Here is a 17,214-nt window from a genome sequence, read left to right as displayed (position 1 = left end):
CTTCAGGTATCTATCCTTGAGCATAGGAATTACATACACCAACTCCATCAAGAAAAACTGAATACAGTTCCATCAGAACAGTCAACATAATTATCCCTTATTTAAGCAAAATACTTCTTAACATAATCATTTAATTAGCTGTTCAAATTCAGGAAGATGAACCATAAAAAAATTATGGTTAACATTTGTGATAATTCTGCTACTATATTCCATGCATCCAAAGAAGCATGTTGTGATCCACAATAGTTATAGGATAATATTTTGTTTCCTTTTGCTATGGTGTCACAACATTTACTGCTTTTCTCCCACTGGAAATTGTTATATTGACATTGGTTCCTTTTATATTTTTTCCAATCCAACAGAATGGTGAAATAAATTATGTAAAAAGATTCAGGGCTATGCCTGTCAGTTGAATAATTTTCCAAAAGCAGAAAGGAAGGAGACAACATTTGGTGTTGTGGGAGAAATCAGTAAGACAGAGTCACAACTCAAAAGCTAGATTGGTTCAAACAAGCTATAAACATAATGAAAATCTGAGGACTGCCCCCGACCTCCATTCATTCCGCCGGGGCCTGAAGACCTGGCTCTTCGAGCTCTCTGGCCCAGGCTGAGGATTAATTTATTTTAATTGGGGTTTTATTTATACAGGGATAAATTTAATCTTTTTTAAACTTGGTTTTTAACTTTTGTATTTTTGGTTTTTAATTACCCTGTAAACTTCCCTGAGTCCTTCGGGAAAGGGCGGTATATAAATGTAATAAAATAAATAAATAAATAAATAAAATGTCCCTAACTGACAAGTGATTGAAATCAGCTCAAAAGGTTGCTGACTCTTCCAGTCTAAGATTCTTCCCTCATCTACAACATGGGATCTAGAACAAATATATTTTTGTTTGAAAGAATTGAAGAAATGATGTTATGTTTTCACTAAGTTGTTTAAAAGTAAAATTTATGTGAACTGCCCCCAAATTTGTAGATTTAATACATTACCTACAGACACTTGCAATCATTGTATTGATTGCTGCTCAAGTTCTACCTACCCTCTTCAGTGGATCAATATAAATTTTTGTATAAAAAAGCTGATCATCATCACTATCTTGAAGGTCCCATTGTTGTACAATATCGTTTACATTTGGAGTATAACCAATAAACCCTGAAATAAACCATAAAAAAACAATTTGATATTTTTTAAGACACCAACCATTAAACTTTAAGAAAATTCTAAAAACCTTTTTGGAGAAGCTGTACCCAATTTCTTGCTGGAGATTTCTTGGTGTTTATTTCTTGAGATACATTCTGTTCTTCTGATTTCTTGCTCCTAAATAGAAAAACTATTCTAGGCATCATTCTAGTTCTGCTATTGTTTGAGAGAAAACGAAATTGGGATGATGGTGTGGCACTCTCTAACTTAAGTGATCACAAAACCAGTGTGGAAGTAATTCATAAATAGCGAATCCTATGCATTATTTCTGTCAAATCCTATGCATTATTTCTAAAGAAGAAAGGACCTTCTGAAGTAGAATCCATTCTCTAGCACAAGGGAGACGGTCTTTTCCTGAATCATTCACACGCAGTGAAATATACTCACTACAGAATTTCCTTCGGACTTTGCATTTTAGTGGGCAGTCCCAATACCTCTCTTTCTTCAAACTTAAATTAATATTTTAATTTTCTGGGTTGATTATTGTAAACCATTTGAATACCTAGTGCAGTAAAAAATATGTTATATAAAATGAGCAAAGCAAAACAAAGTAATAAAGAAGTGGGACAGTCTTAGATATAAAAATGCATAGAATCACAGCTTTAGCATACCATGCTATAAGAGCACGTTGTAAAGGTATCTTATTAGCCAGTGTAAGAGTTCAGCAATCTCATGTAAAACTTAAATGGAGGGTTAGGGATTGAAAGGCATGATGCATATACAAGCCTGGTTAACAATATTTCAGACTTTTCTAATAAATCATGAGTAGTAATCCAATGTTATATGTCAGTCTTATTTAATAGCAAAATAATTAATATTATTTAAAATCTTTATATTCAGCACAAGTTCTCTTGAAAGTCTTCAAAAAATGTTTTGCAAAGATGATTCGGGATTTCAAAATAATAAATATAAACCATGCCATGTTGTTCAAATAAGTAATATTTTTTATATAAGCAAACAATAATTAAGATAAACTACAGATGCTATTGCTTCATATTAAAACTAAAAGACAATTAAGTTAAACTTTTCTAGTTGGTGTAGAAAAAGCTATAATCATCTTGGCAACAACATTTAAATGGCCATGCACAATAATTCCTTTTAGTGAAACACACAATGGAAAAATCAGTTTTTTCCTAATGATTGTTGTTGATTTATGGTTTGCTTTCCTAAGACAAAACACCAAGATAGTCCACAGCACTACCGTTTTCTATCACTTTTATTGCAAATGAAATAAAATCAGTCTGTCAAATATCATCTGAGCTTAATTCACATATTATTTATTCTTGAAAAACTTTATACCAACAAAAATCAGTATAACAATTGACTGCCTACTTCTGCTCTAATTATATCATCAGTTGCTCATTACTTTAGCTAGTGAAAAAATATATATCTTAATATGACAATTCAAAGATCGATGTGTTGAAATATATGAGCATACTTTTGAATTATACACCCCAAACCTGGAACTTATATAAAGAAATTTGGATTTACTGAGCATCGAGGAATTAAAGATCATTACTTTATATTGGAAATATATGGGTATTTCAGATTTACAATCTTAGATTGCAGAAATGCATTAACTTTCTATTTATGAGGTGGTTTTACATTGACAATAGAAGGCTGATAAAATTATTTCACATGATTAAATTATTAGATTTTTTAAAAAAAGAAAAGGAATAATTATGATATAGTAGATAAACATTTGTTTTCTTTCTAGTCCATCATGTTTGATTCTTGGAGATTGCCTGGAAAAGTTCCTGCAATTTTCTTGGTAAGGTTTTTCAGAAGTGATTTGCCATTGCCTTTTTATTAGGGTGGCAAGAAAGTGATTGGCCCAAGGTCACCCAGCTGATTTTGTGTCTAAGATGAGACTGGAACTCATGGTCTTCCGGTTTCTAGACTGATGCCTTAACTACTACATAATATCTGTGATAACTATGCCATATCAGTTAGAATATTTTTAGGAATGTGCAAATTTGCCTAAGAAATTTTCTTTGCCTGAAAAACATTCTGAGGAACTTTTGCAACATTCTTCAAACAAGCTAGTTGTGTAAGAAAAGCTATGTTGCTTTATAAGTACTTTATAAATACTTTGTCAGCTTCTGTCTAAAACAGTGTTCTTACAAATTGGCAACCTGAAGATATGTTGGTTTTGATCCCAGAATTCCATAACAAGCAGAGGGAAATCTAGGGAATTAAGGGAATTGAATCCACACATCTTAAAGTTGCCAAGTTTGAAAAAATACTAATTTAACTGTTGCCCGCTTTTCTCTTTTCATCTTTCCTTTTGCTTACCTCAGTTCTTGTTGATAAGAAAAGGAGATGGGAAATGAGATAAACCTATCTGAAATTATTCTTATTAATAATGTACATTTCCTCTTCAAAATGTTTCAAAATATAATTAACAAAGAAAGCAAATTTGCACAGCACACCATTTTTCCACTTTTGACTTTGAAAAATACTACTTACCTCCAGCATTAAGGAATCGTTTTTCACTGCGGACAATCGGGTATTTGTCAGACAATCTTTTATCAGGCCATATCAAGCCATCTGCTGCAAATACAACTTTATGATTAATTTGCTGAAATTTCTTCAATAATTCCTCAGGTCCTCCAGCAAATATAACATCATAACTAAAGAGAGTAGAAAAAATGACTGGTAAAAAGCATTTCTACACTTCAACAGCAGCATTCAACAGTGAAACAAAAGAGAACAATTCTACCTTTATAGTGTAAGGATTCAGGTGTTATTCAGATGTAAACTTTACATTTATAAAAATGAGACAACTCTATTTTTTTATCTCATTCACTTAGCCTTAAATAAAATCAGGTTATTTCCAATTTTTCTTTCAAAACAAGTCATTCTATTAAAAGGAATATATAGGTTAGCCCTTCCGTCTATTTGCTTCTGTTCATTTATCACTGAAGCCATTTTTACCATTCTAATGTATTTCCAGAGGGACACAGTGGCTCAGTGGGTTAGGATGCTGGGCTTGTCGATCAGAAGGTCGGCAGTTTGGCAGGTCGAATTCTGAGTGCCACATAACAGAGTGAGCGCCTGTTACTCGTCCAAGCTTCTGCCAACCTAGCAGTTCGAAAGCATGTAAAAATGCAAGTAGAAAAATAGGGACCACTATGGTGGGAAGGTAACAGCGCTCCGTGCGCCTTTGGCGTCTAGTCATGCTGGCCACATGACCACGGAGACGTCCTCAGACAATTGTTTGGCTTTGAAACGGAGATGAGCACCAGCCCCTAGAGTCGGAAATGACTAGCACGCGTGTGCGGTGGAATCTTTATCTTTACCTTAATGTATTTCCAATACTGAGGCCAAGAAGGTGGAAAAAAGGTTTTCTGAAAGAATTGTACAGAAATAGCGTGGGAGAGAGACCATTTACTATGCTTTTCAGTATGTTCCTTCTACAACTGAAACCAATGTGCAGAAACCTCAACATTCCACAGAAGTTTTTTTCTCCTGTGAGTTTCATTTTTTTGCCGTATCTTCCAGGCTCCTGAGAAATTCCATTGAATTCCCCATGGTGTGTTTCAGAGTTTCCAGTGTTGTTTGGAGGTGGTAGAGCTGAAGCTGTTATCTTCTATTACACAAATTCCTAACATTCTGAAGCCTCTCTGGCTGCCCACACTGCTTAGTTCAAAACATGTCATGTAAGGAGTTGCCTCATAGGGGCTTATTTTAGGAAGCAGGAAAGCTAAGAGAGGCTGCAAAGCCTCAGAACAGGACATTCTTCCTTCCTGTCCTACAGTATACTTCCAAATTCCACCCAGGATAATTCATGATATTACATGAACTACTACATGATATTATTTACTATTGTTATTTTTATATTTTTTAATCATTTTTTTTCTTTTTATTGTTGTAAGCCAGCCAAAGTGGTCCCAGGGAGTGATAAATAAATTTAACAAATAAACAAACAAGCATTCATTTCTTTCACTTTGAAATAAATTTCAATGGAAATTTTCTTTCATTCAACCTAAATCAGGACTGATAAGACAAAATGCATGTAACACACTGGGCACTGGGTATAATGTGCCCTGCGTTTTACATGAGCAGAGAGAAATCAGTGGAGAAGAGTTTCCAAAATAGTAGATTCTTAACCTTTAATTTGTATTCTCAAACAAATCCCAGATACATAATATCTAGCTGTCCCCTGCTTAGTAGTAGCTTAAAATTGTCCAGGTTGAGAAACATTTTCCTTAGATTAGAACATGTTCCAACAATATGATTCAATCCCATTGAACCAAATCTCTACTCCAGCACCATTGTGATACCCGTGCCATACTTTTTCTTCAAGTGCAATTGATATAACAACAACTTGATGAAATGTAGAGGCTGTCTTTCCTTAAAGATATAACATTCATTGCTTATATCTATAACTAATGAATTATTGAATTATTTATTGTGTTTTTGTGTGTGCTTGTTTTATTCCTAAAAGTCCCACTGCCACTCTTCAAATATTTTCAATAATCCCTATTCACCTCTAATGAACATATAATTCCACTGAAGCAGTACAAGCCAGAGTCTTAACGGGTTTCAATTTTGTTTATCTCCTCTTCTCTACATTATCACAAGATAACTGTATTGTAGATGCAAATACAACATCTACAGTCCCTTGCAGTTTATACGTTCAGTCCTTCAAATGGATATGGAAAAGAATTTTTTTTCTTCCATATTTGTAATCATAAATCATAGTAACAGAGTTGAAAGGAACCTTGGAGGTCTTCTAGTCCAACCCCCTACTCGTGCAGGAAACCAACTCAGACAAATGGTTTGTCCAATCTCTTCTTAAAAACCTGCAGTGTTGGAGCATCCACAACTTCAGAACATGGGTTGTTCCACTGATTAATTGTTCTTGCTGTCAGGAAACTTATTTATTGGTTCTCTCTTTGATTACCATATTTTCTGGTGTATAAGACTACTTTTTAACCCATGAAAATCTTCTCAAAAGTCAGGGGTCGTCTTATACGCCAGGTGCTGAAAATTTAGGGACAGGGCTGGCTGGAAAACCTGGAGCGGATCTCCCATTTAGTCTGCGCAGGGAAAGCGGGACCAATTGGAGAAGAAGCTGCAGTCTGTGATTTTTTACAGGCTGGGGTCTGGCGTCTTTCCTTCTAAAGTTGAAGAGCAGCTGTAGTATATCCCAACTTGAAAGGCAGGTGGGGAAGGCAGCAGCCAGAGCAGCGGCTTAGCTCTAAGGACACATTTGACTCAGGAACTGGGCAGGCTGGCTGGAAAACCTGGAGCGGATCTCCCATTTGGTCTTTTTTTTTAAATCCCATTTATATCCTGCCCTTCTCCGAAGACTCAGGGTGGCTTACAATTTAAAGCACAAATCAATGTGCTTAGCAATAGCCTTCATTCTGTGTATATGCCTGTTTATTAGGGCTTTCACCCCGCCCCAAGCAGCATTATTACAAAGTCAGCATATTACCCCCAACAATCTGGGTCCTCATTTTACCTACCTTGGAAGGATGGAAAGCTGAGTCAACCTTGAGCCTGGTGGGATGCGAACCTGCACTAATTGCAGGCAGCTGGTGTTACTTAAGGCTCTGCGCAGGGAAAGCTTTAGAGTGAATTAGGAAAAGTGAAAAAGTGAATTAGGAAAATAGGGAACGGTTGCTGGAATTGGGTATGTGTAGTTTAACGAAGAGAAGGGTGAGGGGTGACATGATAGCAGTGATCCAATATCTCAGGGGCTGCCACAAAGCAGAGGGAGCCAAGCTATTCTCCAAAGCACCTGAAAGCAGGACAAGAAGCAATGGATGGAAACTAGTCAAGGAGAGAAGCAACCTAGAACTAAGGAGAAACTTCCTGACAGTTAGAACAATTAACCAGTGGAACAACCTGCCTCCAGAAGTGGTGAATGCTCCAACACTGGAAGTTTTTAAGAAGAGACTGGACAGCCATTTGTCTGAAATGGTATAGGGTTTCCTGCCTGAGCAGGGGGTTGGACTAGATGACCTCCAAGGTCCCTTCCAACTACTTCTTCTTCTTCTTCTTCTTCTTCTTCTTCTTCTTCTTCTTATTATTATTATTATTATTATTATTATTATTATTATTATTATTATAGTTTAATCCACTTGCACTGTTTTATATTTACATGTTTGATGACAAACAGCCTTATGTTTATAAGTGACAGTTTTCCTACTAAGCACCTGCATGTCATAAGCATTTGAATTAAAATTACCATATTAAAATCAAATCTCTATGTTTTTTAATTTTTATTTGGTGTGCATTGGAAGAGGGGTAGTCTTATATGGCGAGTATAGCCCAAACCCTATAATTTAACAGGAAATGTAGGGGGTCGTCTTATACGCCCAGTTGTCCTATACGCCGGAAAATACGGTAGTTTCAGTTGAATAGGATTGTGCGGAAATATACTTTTTATCTATTCTTATTTTCTGCTTTTAATGTCTCTACCTTTTTAATTTTTCACATTGCATTTTCATGCTGCTGCTCCGGCTGTATGAAATATTTCTGGCTTTTTTATTTTCATCTTAGTCATGTCCATGAAACAGAAAATGTAATTTTGTTTCGAACCTGAAACAAACACAGAGTGTCTCTAAAGTCTTGCAAAATTGTTCTGGATTGGCCATTGGCCACAGCTGGGCAAAAAGAAAAAAGAAATTGCAGAACTCTTTGTGCTATTTGGATTTTGGCTAAAACAAAAGCTGCAGGGATTCTGGAACAATCTCATAGAATAAGAAGGGCAAGGCTATTACACATCCTCTCTCTACTGTCCTTCCAAAGCATCTCCCAATGCAGCATAACCCAGTACTTACAATTCACACACACACCCCCCACACACACACTTCAAGTTCTTTTCCTTTTGGTGGCATATTTCACTTCCATCCCATGGCCTTTCTTTTTTTGCCTCCTTCCAGCTGCTGTCACTCATTTCCCAGAATTGCACTTATCATTGCCCTCAATATTTCAATGCTTTTCCTTCCCTAAAATTTTAATGCTACACCCTTGCCATTTTTCCATTTCCCCCCTTTTTAGTATACCATTATATAGTTTCAATACAGTGATATTTGTACAGAATTGATCAAAATTACTAACATTCTATTGTTTTTATAAAGTATTAGAAATAAAAAAGATAAAAATGTTCTATCAGTATTAATTATAAGTTATAATATTGATATTACATGCTTAAATTATCTGACATTTTCATATGCTATTGAGTATAAGATAAAAAAAGAAAAACTGCTGCAAATCACATCAAAGGATTTTTTTTAAAATGCTATAAATGTTTTGATCTGGAGCTAGTTACTTAGTATTGAAGCCTCCATTCTATAATTGCTAATGAAAGAAAAGAAAAAAAATAAGATAAGGAAAACCAACTTAGGCAGAGGAGGAAGAGGAGGAGGAGGACGAGGTTGATTTTTAACTTCTCCCTTTTTGTACATTTACCATTTAGTATAACAAATGCCACCAGAGCAGGGGTGTCAAACTCAATTTCATTGAGGGCCGCAGCAGCATTGCGGTTGCCCTCAGGGGGCCATGTGGGTGTGGCCTGGGTGGGCGTGGCCTACTAGGTGGGCGTGGCTAGAGTGTGTATGGCCTACTGGGTGGGCATGGCCAGCTCTACATCATTCGCATCAAGGGTGCCTATGGGGGCCTGGGCAGGAGTGGGACAGATCTGAGGGTCTCTGGCAGAAGGTGGGTCTCTGGGCCAGGGCCAAGGCAGCGGGGGCCGTTCCCTCACTGTTTCCAGGATGGCTTCGCGGGCCGCATGAAACCACTTCGCGGGCCGGATCTGGCCCCCGGGCCTTGTGTTTGACATGTCTGCACCAGAGCAAAGGAGGCTAGCCAAAATAAACTCTTTTTGGTACATGCATGGTAGGTTTATTTTTAAAAAGCTAAAATTTATACTATATCCATGCCATATGCTATCGACCAACTTGTTTGTAGCAGTAACTTTAAAATCCTAATCATGGAAAAGTATATTAATGCAGAGCTTAGGAAAAGTTAACTGAACTGCTAAAAGTCCACTGCTTCTTGACCAGACCATGTACCACTTCAGAATTTTGTTACAACACAGATAAAGTGAACATTAGCATCCCTTTGAATGGAAAAGTTTGGGTTGTAGGATCAGTAAAAGATAATAAGGTTTTCCTTTCCAAACTGATATTAACACCAGGCCTATCAATCTAATTTTTATGAATTCATGTATGGAGTACATAATGCACCATGTTTACATGATTTAGAAGGGAAGTATGCTAAGAAAAATTGACTACCAGGTTTGGAAGTGAACTAAGTGGCAATTTCCTAGTTTTTATTTTCTCTCTCTGTCATCTATAGATGTAAACTGAATCAAGTAATACTATATATATATATATATATATATATATATATATATATATATATATATATATATATATATATATATATATATATCCCCTTGAGCTCTTTTAAGATAAGTAGATAGAATATGAATGCTTATTAAGTGCCTGTTAAAATCACAAACACTTATTTGGTGAATTTGGGTCACTTTCTGTATCTCTTTCCAGTATAATTCAGAGTAAATGTTAAAGCTTTTAAATCAGAGTATGTTGCCTTAGGTCAGTGATGGCAAACCTTTTAGAGACTGCGTACCCAAACTGCAACCCCAAACCCACTTATGTATCGTCAGGTGCCAGGTGGGTGTGGCCCATTGGGTGGGTGTGGTTGCGGTGGTAACAGCAGACTGGGTGGGACTAAAAAGTTCAATCAATCAATTCCAACTTTGCGAGATCTTTTTTTTTTCCTGTGAGAAGTTGAAATTGATTGATTGAACCTTTGTCTTTTTTTGCACACGTGGCGGAGGCCTAAACCAAAAAAGGTTTTATAAAACACAGCTGAAGGTCTAGGACTGGGGCGATGGTGCGCGTGCCCACAGAGAGGGCTCTGCGTGCCATGTGTGGCACAGGTGGCATAGGTTCGCCACCACGGCCTTGGGTTCTTAGTGACTAAAAATAAGACAGAACCATTGAATATGCAGGCTGTATTTGATTCTATTATTACAATGGTTGCAATCCTAAATTTCATTTAAAATCTGAAAAGAATCTCAAAAATCTAATAACTTTCATTATTTTTTTCCTTTTAAAAAGGAACTAATTGAATGTAGAATATATTAACTACAAGGAATATCCTGAATAGAGAGCAACTAAACATGTACCTTTGTTTGCTCACATCAGACTCCAAGAAGCATATCAAAATGAGATTTAATGTAGAGGTTAAGATACTGGAGTAGAAACTGGGACACCATAAGTTCTATTTTTCTGAGGCTCTTAGGCATGAAAACTGGCTGGATTATTTTTACAATTTTACTACAATCACTCTTTCTTAGTCCAACTACCTTGAACTGTACAAAAATAAAGGCAGGATAATCATCTATAACTAAAGAGTGATCAGAGCTCTGTCAAAAAATGAAAAGCTTTCCAAGTTAATTACTAAAATACATACCTAAAGTATAAAAAAAAACTTAATTATAACCACTACAAAACTGCCCAGGATTAAGTTTGCTGACTCCCTCTTTCCCTGAAAAAGCCTGCTTGAGAAATTGCTCTATGATTCATTTAGCTATTTCCAGTTTTGTGTTTACACTTACTATAATATATTCCTAGTAATTAAGATAAAAGGAGAATGTAAACTTATTTGGACATTAAGAGAAGATGGGTCCTTCGGCATATTAGTGAGGAAAGAAATGTTCCCGGTATTTTACTTTTATCAACAACTTAGAATAGAATTTAAAGTCATTTTAACAAAGTAATAGAATAATACGGTTGGAGGAGATCTTGAGGTTTTCTAATGCAATCCCCAGTATTTGCATATATATATAGGGTAGGAGGCCTAATATGTACAACTAAAATGGTCCTATAGTTTTATCTATATTCCAAAGATGAGAAATGTTTCCTATAATTCAGGAGTAAGAAGTGTTTCATGCTGTGGTCTGAACTTTTGAACAGCATGTCAGAACCTTCAGTTCAAAAAGTGGGCAGGCTAAATACAACCCCTAGGTTTCCATTAATTTACATTTCATTAACATCCACTTCATTTTAAGAGTTAATATTATTATTCTTAATTAATTTCATAATTCAACTTCTCATATTAAACCCTCAACTTAATGACAACTATGGAAAACTTTGAGAGTTTCACTTAATACTTGGAATAAATTCTGTTCTCTAAGGACTGAATAGGGCTTAAGCTTTCAGCACAAACTGATGCATCTCACAGATGTTACTATTTAAAACATGTATTACTTTGCAGAAACTCAATTCACATCTGGATATATATTTCGGGGGGGGGACTTTAAAGAATGCCTATGGTATTCTATGCCTGGACACCTAGTTCAATGTATATTGTTGGAAAAATTATTGCTAAAGTAGTGCTTTTCCAGGAATCACTACAAATCAAAATGAAAAGGTATAGCACTTTCCATAATATTCAAATTATATAAATTATATTATATAAATAATATAATTACATATTATTCCATTTTTTAGAATAAGATATTTAAACATTTTATTTATATTCCCTAGGAAAGAACTTCATGACTAATTCTAGATAAATGATGATGATGGTGGTGTGTGTGTGGAATTACTACAGGAATTACTATAAATGAAAATGAAAAGGTATAGCATTCAACATAATATTCCAAATTATATAAATATATTATATTATATAAATAATATAATTTCATATTACTCCATCTTTTAGAATAAGATATTTAAACATTTTATTTATATTCCTTAAGAAAGATCTTCATGACTAATTCTAGATAAATGATGATGATGGTGGTGGTGGTGGTGTGTGTGTGAGAGAGAGAGAGAGAGGGAGAGGGAGAGGGAGAGGGAGAGGGAGAGGGGGGAGAGAGAGAGAGAGAGAGAGAGAGAGACAGAGAGAGAGAGAGAGAGAGAGAGAGAGAGAGAGAGAGAAAATAGATGATATGGTTTCTTTTCAGAATGTCAAAACATTTCTTCACCTCATGGTATAAATGGGATTTCCACTATCTATCTGTCAGGATCAGTAATAATCTCTAGAGTTCAAGTTTAAACTTACAAGAAAATTTCATAAGCCCTTTACAACCTGAAATATATGACAAAAATGCAGCCATTATTTTGCTCATTAATTTTATTTTTTAAAAAAGTTTTTTTTTAATTTAAAATAAAAATAAAAAAGGTAGCTAATTCATCCCTTCCATGGTTTTTAATCAGCAAAGGAAATCATAGCAATGATCAACTAAAAAAATATGCTTTCTGGTTAAAATTTATTAGTTACTGCATTAACTATCCATACAACAACCCAAGGTTTATCCTAATTGTGAATGAACAGATATGTGTCTTCTACATAATAATAAAATCAATAGAGACCTAAATTCACAGTCTTTCTATGGCCATCATGAACTTATTTATTTGTGCCTTTAAAAAAAGTAATCCCAATATTATTTCTCTTTCCTGTTGCCAAAAACATTCCAATAACTGCTCAGAGTCCCATAGGTAAGATCGATGGTGGAGAAATGTGATAAATGTATAAATTCCACTGGAGCTTTCTGCAGAATGCTCATTGATTTATCTAATGTTATATTGTTTGTAAGCTGCCCAAAGTCACTGAGAGTGAATGGCTGGCCATATAAATCTAATTAATTAAGAAATAATTCCAGAAAATTCCCCCAGGCTCAATTCTATTCTCCTTACTTTTGTTCTCAACAACTTTTAAAAAACAATACCTTTCATTCTAAAGAATTTATTCATGAAAACTTTTGTGTGAAGCATTGGTATACCTTTCTGTCATGATACATAAATGTTACAGAATAAGATGCAACAGACCTCATGGAAGGGAAATGTATACGTCCTTGTGCATCGTTGTGCATCGTGAACATAAATTACAGTCACAAGATGCTGGGTGGCTACACGTCTCCATTTCTCCAAAAAAATTCTGACTAGCATGCATGCTTTTAATCATAGCAAGCAAATATACTTAAGGGTTAAATGGATGCTCTACTATTGTCAGAAAATATAGCAACAATTAATTGTATCAAAGGTTGTGGGGAATTTTACAGTAGAGTGTTAAATTTGCAACAGTAACAAAGTACAACACTTAAATAAACCAGAAGCAGGGTATCAAATATGGTATATTACGTAATAGAAAATATAACATCCAAAAACTTAGAATTGGAAAATAAAGACATTTAAGATTATTAAAAGTTGATGACTTACACTAATTGAAAAGAGCAGGTTTGCAATACCTATTAACAAGCTATGACTCTTGTAGAAGGGCATATAATGAACCTAGATTAGAAATTTGATAAACAAATAAGTGAAAATCCATGGTAAATGGTAACGGTGAATTACTTCGGTAATCCTTCCCAGAAAAGCACATGATTCAGTCTTCAGAGGTTGAGCTTGACTTGAGGAGTTTTATCTTTTAAAAGCTACTAATCCTATTTGGAGTCGAGGATGGTACCAGACAAAGAGGTGCTGTTTTACAAAAGGAAAAGAAAACAGATTCTTTTCATGTTCTAAGAGGATGGTAAGAATATGCGGGAGGGAAATTATACATATACATATACATATACATATACGTATACATATACATATACATACACATACACACATACACACACACACACACACACACACATATAGTCTTGAATGTTTTGAACACCTTGCCAGCCCAAATACGGGCCAAATCTTTTTTTTTTAATATATATACCGTAGTTACCTAGTAGGTTTCTAAAAAAAATCACTTCACACTTTCCCCAACTTTTGGCAGAAGGATGAAAGAAAAGAACTTTGCTTTGGGATTTCTTCTTTTTCCAAAAGCTGTCTGGTTGATGCTACAAACAGCCCTCTGGGCAAGTTCAGCAAACCAGAGACTGAGATAAAGAACAATGCAAAAGAAGGAAAAGGTGACACACAGACAGGAAAGTGGTAGCTGGCTCAGACCTACATTTTCCCTCTTTCCAAAGCTGAAAGTAGAAATGTTAAGCCAGTGACATGATCCAGATGCAACCAAGAGCACAGCTTTCCAGACAGCATTTTCTTCACCACAAAGCAGAATGACCTAATGTTGTTCTGCTGGCTTCTTCTACCCTTTCTCTGTCCCAGAAAAAAAATCATCCAGACTATTTGTTAAAGCAGTCAGGCAAAAAAAAAAAAGGGGGGGGGGATATGTTGGGATAGCCAGATTGCTTTTGTTAATTTGTTCTAATTACTGCTTTTTAATTAGTCCAGAGGTTAACTGTGTGATGACCATTTAACTTCTCTAAAAGTAAAAAATTATTATAAACAAATATTTTTTTAACAAAACAAAGGCAAAGTGGGATACTTAAATGCCCCACTACATCTCTGGAAATTAAACACACTTTGCATTTCTTACAATATCAATGACAAATGTTAAAACGCTTGTCTGATCCAGAGATATAATCCTTTTTGTTTTATATTTATAGGAAATATTTCCAAAGCAGAAAGAAACGTAGTATCAAGGTTCATGACTCAGCATCTGATTTTCCATTTCAGAAGGTTGGCAAGTTGCTATTATATAGCTACAGTTTCTATGCATAATAACCTCTTTGACATCGTCAAGAATATAACTGCAATAGTCTTTGAAAATGTTTTACATCTCTAAGTCCACTAGGGAAAAAAAAGCTGGACATAGAAAACAGATTCTATCTCTGTTCCTCAAGAAAGACTTGTGCATCGGAAAAGATCCAACATGATGCAACAAAACTAACAATATTATGACTTTCCAAATGACTAGAATGTGAAGCCCAAAACAAGGAATTCTTCTTACCAGTCCACATACATAACCACCAAATCTTCTTGATCAGCATACGTCTCCAATGCAGATTTTAACAGACGTACTTTCTGACCTCCACCAATAGAATTTGGTCCCTCTCTTCCTTTCCACTTTTCACCTTTGCCTAAGACCTAAAAAAAGAAATAACATTGTTTTTATTTTCTGGTTTTTTTATTAAAAATATGTTACCATCATTTCAGTAGTTAACAGGAACACGGACAACTGGGCTGGGTCAGATCCATAGCTGCTCTTGTTTTTATCCAGTTCTGCTTCAGATTTTTACAAAGGGATCTTTCCTAAACCTGCCAAAGATTGAATGTGTTGAAATCAATCAAGATAAATTTCACACTGTTTTTCAAACTGAATCAGGTGACAGAAAGTATACAGTATTTCTACCCAAACCTAATTTTTACATTTCTCATAGCCATTTTTAAGTTGTGAACAACAGATTCAATTTATTTATTTATTTTACTATTAATAGCGACATCTACTGTGGGTCCAGTTTTGAAAGTGGAGTGATCTTGATTGTTATGTATGTGTGTATATACAGTATGTATATATATACACACATACATAATATATATATTCACTATTTTGAATGGAATTCAGACAAAAACTGACTTAGGACCACTTCTTACACTTAGGATCATTCCAGCATTCCCAAAGTCACATTATCAGACTTTACATGGTTGACATCCAGCATGTATTTACAGCATTCCAAGGCCTTGAATTATCATTTGCAACCTTCTTAGGGAACATTGCCTTGCTTAGCAATGGAAATGTTGGGCTCATTTGTGGTCAAAAGTCAAGGTCTAGCTGAATAAGAAAGCTTACCAACTTGGAAAAATAATAATAAAATAATCTCCAATTTCCTTTCTCCAGATCTAAGAAACTTACACTCCTACCCTTATCCATTCTGTACCATCATTCTGTTTACAGTGACCATCTGCCCAGGTCACAAAATATTTGCCTACAAAAATTCTATTCTATTCTAAGAGTTGTAAACTCGCTTGCCCTTGCACTAAGATAATGCTGTTTGTAACTTCATGTGAAAGAAAAAATGGGGGGAGTTACTATAGGGTTAAGAATATTATCTCATATTTGATAACTGGTGTCAGTGGTTTATGAGTAGTGAAATGCTGACTTAATACGGATTAACTTTAGAAGACATGATATTTCAGGAGTGTCAAACTCAATTTCATTGAGGGCCACATCAGCATTGCGGTTGCCCTCAGGGGCCGGGTGGGTATGGCCAGGGTGGGCATGGCCTACTGGGTGGGTGTGGCTAGAGTGTGTATGGCCTACTGTGTGGGCATGGCCAGCTCTACATCATTCGCATCAAGGGTGCCTATGGGGGCCTGGGCAGGAGTGGGACAGATCTGAGGGTCTCTGGCAGAAGGAGGGTCTCTGGGCCAGGGCCAAGGCAGTGGGGGCCATTCCCTCACTGTTTCCAGGATGGCTTTGTGGGCCACATGAAACCACTTCGCAGGCCGGATCCGGCCCCCGGGTCTTGTGTTTGGCATGTCTGTGATATTTGAAAGAATGTATATATACATAATAGGCTTCACTTTAACTTTTCTTTTTCTTTCTTTTAAGAAAAGAATAGTTGACCCCTGACTCCACTTGTGTTAAAAGAACTGATTGATATTCACTAACTTTTACCACATACGCTTGGAATTAAAATATTAGAAGAACTAAAAGTAAGGGTAGACTGAGGAAAACTGCTCCTTTCTGTGCAAATCAGGAAAAACTGTGCAAATCAGGAAAAGCTTCTAGTGCTTTACTTCTATCTCTTTCCATTACACTAATGCCTAAAAGCCTAAATATGCTTTTACACTATTGTAGCTAAAGTACTTTCATAATACTAAGCTGCAAAATGTTACTGAGTTTACATGATCTGATATTTACTGAAGTAGCTGGTTGGGAAGTTCAAAACAATTGAGCAGGAATCAATGTTTTGAAAGCTACAAAACATTAGAACAAACATGGTCTTTCTGTCTTCCTTAGTCCTTTTAATAGAGATTACAAAGCTTTATTTCTCAAGCTGGTAACTTATGATAAACTAGAAAAATGGGAGAAAGCTCATACCTGATGTCCAGATTTCCAATCAGTATTTAGATTGGTATGAAAAGTAAATTTGGTTGTTTTTAAGACCTTATAAACTAGCTACAAAACAGTCAATAGAATCTAAATATATTAGGTGAATCAATTTTTCT

At 35.6% G+C, this 17,214-nt stretch overlaps 1 protein-coding gene across 1 annotated transcript in view; it reads right to left on the bottom strand.

The window, feature by feature from the left end:
• The window catches only part of PLOD2 (procollagen-lysine,2-oxoglutarate 5-dioxygenase 2), a gene marked incomplete at its 5' end in the record, with an annotated part of 57,267 nt that overhangs the window by 20,729 nt on the left and 19,324 nt on the right, over positions 1–17,214 (bottom strand). Inside the window, 3 exons of the mRNA XM_083363543.1 lie at positions 1,041–1,153; positions 3,671–3,834; positions 14,993–15,129. Coding sequence (XP_083219669.1) covers positions 1,041–1,153; positions 3,671–3,834; positions 14,993–15,129 — 414 coding nt within the window. The remainder of the gene's footprint in view (positions 1–1,040; positions 1,154–3,670; positions 3,835–14,992; positions 15,130–17,214) is intronic.

The sequence above is a fragment of the Vipera ursinii genome (assembly GCF_947247035.1).
Source record: "Vipera ursinii genome assembly, chromosome: 5".
Lineage (NCBI taxonomy): Eukaryota > Metazoa > Chordata > Lepidosauria > Squamata > Viperidae > Vipera > Vipera ursinii.
Note: the sequence above shows the minus strand (reverse complement) of the source record. Positions and strands in the feature narration are given on the sequence as shown.